This window comes from Poromitra crassiceps (assembly GCF_964638095.1).
Source record: "Poromitra crassiceps genome assembly, chromosome: 1".
NCBI classification, from domain to species: domain Eukaryota; kingdom Metazoa; phylum Chordata; class Actinopteri; order Beryciformes; family Melamphaidae; genus Poromitra; species Poromitra crassiceps.
In genome coordinates, this window is record NC_139623.1 from 32,451,889 (window position 1) to 32,461,888 (window position 10,000).

At 46.2% G+C, this 10,000-nt stretch overlaps 1 protein-coding gene across 3 annotated transcripts in view; it reads left to right on the top strand.

Moving 5' to 3' along the window:
* spns2 (SPNS lysolipid transporter 2, sphingosine-1-phosphate) overlaps window positions 1-10,000 on the top strand; it is a 122,849-nt gene that overhangs the window by 27,692 nt on the left and 85,157 nt on the right. For all 3 annotated transcript variants that reach the window (XM_083640025.1, XM_083640024.1, XM_083640026.1), the window contains exon 2: window positions 5,417-5,482. In XM_083640025.1, the coding sequence (XP_083496151.1) occupies window positions 5,417-5,482 (66 nt within the window). The remainder of the gene's footprint in view (window positions 1-5,416; window positions 5,483-10,000) is intronic.

Genomic DNA, 10,000 nt, shown 5'->3' on the forward strand with positions numbered 1-10,000 from the left:
CTCCCTGCTCTCAGGTGAAAAGAAGCGGCTGGCAACTGCACATGCCTCGGAGGAAGCATGTGTGTGTCTACGGCTCTCCCCAGATCGGCAGAGGGGGTGGGGCAGCGACCGGGGCAGCAGGGGGAATTGGCCAAGTACAATTGTGGAGAAAATGGGGGGAAAAGAAAAAAAAGAAAATAGGAACAACCTCTACCTGTCCACTCATTTTACCTCCCTTAATGAGGATAGGAGCATCCGCTAAAGACCTCAGATGCAAAATGGAAACATAATGACAGAATCCAATTCTACCCACGAGTCACCTTATCCTGGACTGGATGTGGCCTGGGAATTAGAAATGTAAATTGTCTCCCCTCCCTTGAGGCAATTGCTGCATAATTGCCATATTGTGTGCTCTAACTGCCGTAGGACCTGTTAACGAGGGCTGCAGTTCCAGAGGAAAGCGGTTGAATACCACCTGTCAGCAGAGCTGGCATAGCTGTCTGTGTCTTATTCCACATTGGACTTGGACAGCCATCAGACAACAAACAAGCAACAGGCTCAGAAATCATCATCAGATTCCCCATAGTGAATGCGCTTCTGCACGCCCCCAATTTGCATTGCGCGCGGTGTTTTACTTTAAATGTGCGAGTTATATAACAATTCACCACCCGTACAGTTGTCATGAGCTGAAATTAGCTATACAGACCTTTTTTTTTTTTACCAGGTTATGCTGTAAAGTTGGGCATTTTAACACGTTCACTGCCATTGACGAGATATCTCGGCTTACAAAATCCAACGGTTGACTGCCAATGACGAGATATCTCAGCTTAAGAAAAAAAAAAAAAATTTGACGATGGGACGTGGATCAACGCCCCCCACGTCTCCTATAAAAATATTGGAGCCACCGAACGTGTACAACCCATTCCACCGACCCACTAAGTGGCGACAGTGCTCTCCACACTAGAAAAAGCCGAGCCAAAACTGCAGGGGAACGCGCGAGGAAACCATTCTCTCGTACTGTAAAATGGATTGGCGAAAACGCTTTCGCTTTCGCGCATTATCGCGCTGGGAGCTGGCGTGGGGGATTGCAAATTTGCATAATAGATTATGCGTGCAACACACTTTGAAACACGGCAGAAAGCCCACAATCGCACGCAGCTTCATTGCAGCTGAGCAACAACCGAAACGACTCATGCAGACTCGCCCAAAGAGCAGCCGCCGCAGCAGCCAGGCAGCACAGACAGGCAGAGCCTCGCTTGTGACAAACGCTGCAAAGCCACCAGAGACACACCCATGGAGGGAGGAGTTTGAAGGAGAGGGGCGTTTCCTGCTGCTATGGAGGAAATTACTGTTCAAAACTATTGTTTAGATGTCTGACGTCTTACGCCAAAAATAAATGGTTAAAGTGACTGTTCTATCGAATTTCACAAAAAGCCATTTATCTCAGAATAAATTTTCAGACGCTGAAACCATGCTGTATTCTACTGCTAATGCCTACATAACTACTAACTCTACAAACTAACTCTTTTAGACAGAGAAAGCACACATTCTATTAGTTCTTTTGAGATCATTTGTGTTCACAAAATCTTAGCAGAAAAGAATCCTCGGCTCTTGAAAGATGAGCCAGAATCCTAAAAAAAAAACCTTGGCAGAACCTACCTACAGTATTGAAAAAACGGCTGGCAGTGAATGTGTTAACATGGGGGTGAATGGGACTGACTCGCTTTTGCAGCAAGCCTCAAGTGGCCATTCGTGGAATTGCAGTTTTGAATACTTCTGCATTGGCCTCAATGCGACCAAGAAAGCCTGCCCCCGGTGGTGACAGAGTTCTCCCCATTATTGACAGCAGACAGGACTAACCTCGCGTCACCAGGCTCTTCCGGAGGAGAAGAGCCTGGTACGTATTACTACAGCAGGATGTCCCACCCCATGTTCCGGTCCTGTGTTCTGGTCTGCAGTGTTTTCGTTCCCCCATAGAAATGCAGCAGTAGGCAGCCTAACCCCGCCAGTCGCTACGAGTTAGAGAAAAAATAAGAAGCATGGACATACCAAACAAAGTATTGGCGGTTCCATAACATTACGTCTGAACGGAACGCAAGAAATGAGCGGAATATTTTCCTGGAGTACAGCACTTTACGTTCCGCCCATAGCCGGAAGTCTCGGAGCGAGGTTTTCACATCCAGAATAGACAGGACAGACTGACAGCGTAACTAGCATACACGCACTTTCAAGTGAGGTCATTATTATCAAACAGAAACCAGCCCAAAGTGTTGAGGGTGCATCGCTCAAGTAGCAGAAGAATGCTGCCTGAAGTGTGAGAAGGTGAGCAGGTGGCTTGTCTCAGATGACTGGAATGTGACTAATGTCCCTGCTTACAGGCCAACCTGCACCTGCCTCTGCCTCACGCCGCCTTTCAAACATGCGCTGTCACCCTGTTGAAAATGAACTACTGTAGCGATGACAATGCTGACGGTAGCAACTGCAACTGCCCTTAACTCAGTTGAATAAAACATATGAATGAATGGGTCTTTGCCAATTTGGCTGTCATCTTGCTGATCCTTTTCCAAATCAAAACTGTCAAGGATATCATGCATAAGGTGTTGGTGAAAGTCAAGGGTTTGCTGTATTTTCCTGTATGATGTATGCGGACTGGCTTATACTAGTCTAGAGAAATAGGTTATGCTAGGTCATACTGGTCTGCCAGCCTTACAGGAGAGGTGCAAGAGAGATCAGAGGCGGCTTTTTAACATCTTACTCACGCACGCTACTATTCCATTTTCATGAGCTGTGTTGCAATGCCCAAGAGCAGCCTGTCAGTTTCACAGTTAGCTTGCACTACCACGCACGGCATATCACATCAGATCACATCACATCAGATCACATCACATCTCATCACATCACATCTCATCACATCACATCTCATCACATCACATCTCATCTCATCACATCAGATCACATCACATCAGATCACATCACATCTCATCACATCTCATCACATCTCATCACATCTGATCTCATCTCATCACATCACATCTGATCTGATCTCATCACATCACATCTCATCTCATCACATCACATCACATCACATCTCATCTCATCTCATCACATCACATCTGATCTCATCACATCTCATCTCATCACATCACATCACATCTGATCTCATCACATCTCATCTCATCACATCTCATCACATCACATCACATCTCATCTCATCACATCACATCACATCAGATCACATCACATCACATCTCATCTCATCACATCTCATCACATCACATCACATCACATCTCATCACATCACATCACATCAGATCACATCACATCACATCACATCACATCACATCACATCACATCTCATCACATATCATCACATCTCATCTCATCAACCCTATCCCTCACATTTTAGCAGGTTGTTTTCAAACCTTAGGTTAAAAGTTTTAGGTTTTAGAACGTTTTTCTACAAGGCGCCATAGGTCTTAATTTTAAGCAAGAGAGTTTGCTTTTGAACCCTTCCAAGCTGGTGGTCTCAGGAGGAGCAGAACTACTAGTAATTACATGAGGCTGTGTTGTTGCTTCTTGTTTACGGACTCCTAGAGTTGTATGGTAGCCATGAAGGAGATTTATAACCCTAACATAGCCTACCACCCTCTTATCTTGCTGTTTATGATGCATTATACGTGGAAGACTTTTGCGTGTTTTACAGGCCATACTTCCTGCTTCAGTAACAACAAACACACACGGGTATTCATGCCATGATAATAACCACATTTTCAGCTGTTCACATATCCTCATCTGTCCTGCAATCAGCAAGTGTCAGGTAGTTCATGATGAAGGCATCAGAGCCATGCACAGTGCCAGGTAGTTCATGAAGGCATCAGAGCCATGCACAGTGCCAGGTAGTTCATGATGAAGGCATCAGAGCCATGCACAGTGCCAGGTAGTTCATGAAGGCATCAGAGCCATGCACAGTGCCAGGTAGTTCATGAAGAAGGCATCAGAGCCATGCACAGTGCCAGGTAGTTCATGAAGGCATCAGAGCCATGCACAGTGCCAGGTAGTTCATGATGAAGGCATCAGAGCCATGCACAGTGCCAGGTAGTTCATGAAGAAGGCATCAGAGCCATGCACAGTGCCAGGTAGTTCATGAAGGCATCAGAGCCATGCACAGTGCCAGGTAGTTCATGAAGGCATCAGAGCCATGCACAGTGCCAGGTAGTTCATGATGAAGGCATCAGAGCCATGCACAGTGCCAGGTAGTTCATGATGAAGGCATCAGAGCCATGCACAGTGCCAGGTAGTTCATGATGAAGGCATCAGAGCCATGCACAGTGCCAGGTAGTTCATGATGAAGGCATCAGAGCCATGCACAGTGCCAGGTAGTTCATGAAGGCATCAGAGCCATGCACAGTGCCAGGTAGTTCATGATGAAGGCATCAGAGCCATGCACAGTGCCAGGTAGTTCATGATGAAGGCATCAGAGCCATGCACAGTGCCAGGTAGTTCATGAAGGCATCAGAGCCATGCACAGTGTCAGGTAGTTCATGAAGGCATCAGAGCCATGCACAGTGCCAGGTAGTTCATGATGAAGGCATCAGAGCCATGCACAGTGCCAGGTAGTTCATGATGAAGGCATCAGAGCCATGCACAGTGCCAGGTAGTTCATGAAGGCATCAGAGCCATGCACAGTGCCAGGTAGTTCATGAAGGCATCAGAGCCATGCACAGTATGTGACCTTTTGAAAAGGAATCTCCTCCATTCCAGCCTAACTGGAGAATAAAGACTTGAAAGTCAACGTGTGGTTTGTCACAGGAGAGAAGTGCTGTATATTTGCCTCCCAGAGCTGTGGCAGTATCATCTGGTGAAGCCAAACCAGCCACAGTCACTGGAGTGAATGGTGGAGAAAGTGCTCGGAGCTGGTTGAGGTTGTTTGTGTGTGTGTGTGTGTGTGTGTGTGTGTGTGTGTGTGTGTGTGTGTGTGTGTGTGTGTGTGTGTGTGTGTGTGTGTGTGTGTGTGTGTGTGTGTGTGTGTGTGTGTGTGTGTGTGTGTGTGTGTGTGTGTGTGTGTGTAGGCCTAAGTGTGTGTTTAGAGGAAGGTGTGTTTCAGGATTTAAGAGCAGGAATTGTCGGCATGCAGCAAGACCCTGCTGCAGAATCTTAGCCTCCACTTACTTATATCAGTGCCAGCCAAGAGAGCACTTATCACCTAAATGATAGGCCTATTGCTCCTTGGGGATGTTACATGTAAGTAAATGATAGCCTTGGAGTACAATGTATCCATCATAACCATCATCACAAACCACAATGGGCCGCCTTAAAGCAGAGTTAATTTAAATATTGGTCATTATGGATATGTTATGGCTGTGGAACCACTAGTCCAATATCAAACGCAGGGTATATAAATAATACACATCAATGTTCTCTCTCTTCTCCTTTACAGGTGTACTGCTCGACATCCAGCGGCATTTCAAGGTATCAGATAGTGGAGTCGGCTTGTTGCAAACAGGTAAGGCCTCCGTCAATCTCATAATTACAGGGGTGAAAAATCTTAGCTCACACATTCTCTATGTGATGGACGCCGATAATCTGGTTTCAGCTATGCTGATTGGAACAATGAAAGGCAGGCGTAGTCAAGCTCTTTCACCAGTCTCTACCATCTAACCCCTCTCTTGCCTCTGTCCTAAGCCTGGGTAATTGGCTATACTTAAATCGCAAGTCCCAGTCAACGACAGAAATGCTTGCTTTGGGTATTGTGTCAGCCAGAAAAGGGATTTTCCAAATGATGATAGACACTTACAGATTGTGAAACTGCACATTAAGGACAAAAACGAAATGATCAACCTACTAATCATTCAGTTACTGTGTGCCTTTAATCTCTCTCTAATGACTACCTTTGTATATATTAAACTATTGCTAAAGTAAGATTTGTGTAGAAACCACAGACCGTTTTTTCAGAAGGAGAAAAAAATTGGCTCAACTTCCCTGCCTCCAACTTTACAAAAAGAGTAGAAATGCAACCCAGTTGAAAGTCGAATTGTTTAAAACAATATTTTTAAAGAGAGATCAGGTACGGTATCTTTCCACAAATTCAGCAGTAATTCGAGGCATAATGTAATCTAGAGCAGTGGTTCTCAAAGTGGGGTCCAGGTAGGGATGGACATTTTGAATCAATTTCCATAATTTCCATATATATATATTATATATACATATATTTTTTTTTACTCTGGTCTGATAATAACGTTGCGCATTCTCGGCCAGCTATAATGGCGATGCCGCTGTGTAGTAAGAATATCAGACACTAGCGCTGTGGCCAGCTAAACAAACATGTTAGATGACAGGTTAGCCTACATGATGTAACCTAGCTAGCTAGGCTACTGTACTCACATTTTGAAAGTAGGACTCAGCTCACCAGCCGTGGCTTCCAGGCTTATAAACTCGTGACAAAAACCTCATCTGTCCTGATGTTCGAGTTCCATCCAGCTGCTCTCAGTCCGACGCGTGGATATTATTAGCATTATTTGCCATGAGATGTGTGTGAATTGATTCAGGTGGCCGTTAGCAGCTAAAGGCTAGCTGAGTCCATGCTGACTGCTGCTACTTCATAGTTCATAACATTATAAACAAATAAAACGACTTGAATTCACTTAAACATGTGTACCGTTACTCACACTTTGTTGAAAATTAGGAGAGAAGTGTACAAAGTGTCATAGTTAGTAGCGAGGGCAGCTGTTTTGGGTCTGTTGCTACTGTACGGCCGTAAACCGTTTCGCTCTGTCTAGCAACAGACCCAAAACAAGAAGGACGGCTTTCCCCTCCTGCTGCCCTCGCTACTTTCTGCTCTCGCGAACATCTCTCATTATATTCTAACAGTTTGTTTGAAAGTAATTTAGTAATTTTGTGGTTATGGCCGAAGTGACTGCCGCAAACTGTTTCATTTCACTTCCTGATGACACTGGCCCGCAGACAGACCTTTACAGTCTATGAGACAGACTAATCATCAAGACAACACTCGCCGATTCACTCTGCTTTCAAGCGAGACTACTCTGCGTTGGTCTCGTCTAATATTAGAGGTAAGATGTGAGGCATCGATTTAAATTTAGACTGTTTAATAACAATCGAAAATCTTGCTCGTAGCTGCTTTAAATATATATCTAGTCATTTCTCAAAAACTCAATGCAATTACTTCTAGAAGTCTGTACCCTTAAAACACCGCCAGACTCCTGATATGTCATCTTCAGGAACTCTTTCAGTCGATGCTGCAAATCCAGGTTTCAATGGTCTCCCTTAAAGCCACTGTATCACACACTCCCTTAAATGTAGGAGGTTGGGGATCGGCGTTTCCTCAGCTGGGCAGGTCAATAGAAATGAAAACAAAGTTGAGCGCCAGGCAGGCGTTTCTCCTGAGAGCCTGTGTGCAGGCGAGGACTCGGGGTTAGGGCAGGGTTTCCTGCTCCACTCCAGACCCTCATGAATTCACCTTTTAGGGAGATACCTTCCAAAGAGACCTCTTATTGGAGGACAGGAGGGAGATACCTTGCAAAAGAGACCTCTTATTGGAGGACAGGAGGGACCCAGTCTTGTCTCCCTGTCCGCTCAGACTCATTCAAACACAAACAAACTCACACACAAAGTGCTATTGAGGGCCAAGCAAGCAGGTTTGAGGTTGAGGGGAAAGAATATAGCCCCAGTGTTTCCTCTTCTCCTTGATGTTCTCTGAGTGAAAAATCCCTTTGCGTTGGTCTTGTGTGTTCAAGACAAAAATACTTCCCAGCAAAATAAGTCGCTGTAGTAATTTGGAAATGAATAAGCCATTTCACCGCCTCCAAATCTAATGTCCACTCATTTTCACCCGACAAATATATATTTCACTCAACTGAATTTCCATCTTCTTTTTTTTTGCTTTTATTTTTATCCAAAACAGAGAAGCAATTCTTCTTCTTGCACTCCACCTTCCTTGTCTTCATCCTCCTCTTTGCCTTATTTTTACCACGGCGCCCAGTAGGCGAGGTAAAAACACCACATATTTGGGTGAGTCAGTCACTCAGTCCAGGACACTTACTGAGGTGTCGACGTTGGCGCAGAGACATCAAATTTGGCCAATGACAGATATTGGCAACCATCCAGAAATATTTCCCTAATCAGCCTGATTGGGGCGATATAGTTAAAGGTTAAAATTGTCTTTTTCTTTTTACACATGTTCAGCTGACCTTGCTCTACAAATTTGTACCTCAAAATGTTTGTGGACCCTCATTGTCCACCCGGAACGTTTTTAAGATATTTTGAAAGTTTTGAATATATATATATTCTTTGTCTTCTTCCTCATCTTCTCCTTCTTGTTTTTGTTGTCGGGGTTGCTGGCGTTCTTGCTGCTGCTGTTGATCTTTTGTCTGGTCATGGTCCTGTACAGAGAGGACATGGTCCTGTACAGAGAGGTCATGGTCCCATACAGAGAGGTCATGGTCCTGTACAGAGAGAGGTCATGGTCCTGTACAGAGAGGTCATGGTCCTGTACAGAGAGGACATGGTCCTGTACAGAGAGGTCATGGTCCTGCACAGAGAGGTCATGGTCCTGGCTGAGGAGTAATGTGTGGTATTAAACAAGCTGTTAGGAGCCTGGCCCAATGAAAACACAGGAGAGAAAAGTGCACTATTAGTTTACCATCAGCAGGGTGCCTGCATCTGTGAAGGCTCATTGACCTTTCCAGCTGACGGCTGCTCTGCACGGCACTTTCGGCACCGCTCTCTATATTCAGATTTGCGGACACTGAGAGACCTGACACTGAGAGACCGGACACTGAGAGACCGGACACTGAGAGACCTGACACTGAGAGACCGGACACTGAGAGACCGGACACTGAGAGACCGGACACTGAGAGACCTGACACTGAGAGACCTGACACTGAGAGACCGGACACTGAGAGACCGGACACTGAGAGACCTGACACTGAGAGACCGGACACTGAGAGACCTGACACTGAGAGACCGGACACTGAGAGACCGGACACTGAGAGACCTGACACTGAGAGACCTGACACTGAGAGATCAGACACTGAGAGACCTGACACTGAGAGACCTGACACTGAGAGATCAGACACTGAGAGACCTGACACTGAGAGACCTGACACTGAGAGATCAGACACTGAGAGACCGGACACTGAGAGACCTGACACCGAGAGACCGGGCACTGAGAGATCGGACACTGAGAGACCTGACACTGAGAGATCAGACACTGAGAGACCGGACACTGAGAGACCTGACACTGAGAGACCTGACACTGAGAGACCTGACACTGAGAGACCTGACACTGAGAGATCAGACACTGAGAGACCGGACACTGAGAGACCTGACACTGAGAGACCTGACACTGAGAGACCTGACACTGAGAGATCAGACACCGAGAGACCGGACACTGAGAGACCTGACACTGAGAGACCTGACACTGAGAGACCTGACACTGAGAGATCAGACACCGAGAGACCGGACACTGAGAGACCGGACACTGAGAGACCTGACACTGAGAGATCAGACACTGAGAGACCTGACACTGAGAGATCAGACACTGAGAGACCTGACACTGAGAGATCAGACACTGAGAGACCTGACACTGAGAGACCTGACACTGAGAGATCAGACACCGAGAGACCGGACACTGAGAGACCTGACACTGAGAGACCTGACACTGAGAGACCTGACACTGAGAGATCAGACACCGAGAGACCGGACACTGAGAGACCGGACACTGAGAGACCTGACACTGAGAGATCAGACACTGAGAGACCTGACACTGAGAGATCAGACACTGAGAGACCTGACACTGAGAGATCAGACACTGAGAGACCTGACACTGAGAGACCTGACACTGAGAGATCAGACACTGAGAGACCTGACACTGAGAGATCAGACACTGAGAGACCTGACACTGAGAGATCAGACACTGAGAGACCTGACACTGAGAGATCAGACACTGAGAGACCTGACACTGAGAGATCAGACACTGAGAGACCTGACACTGAGAGACCTGACA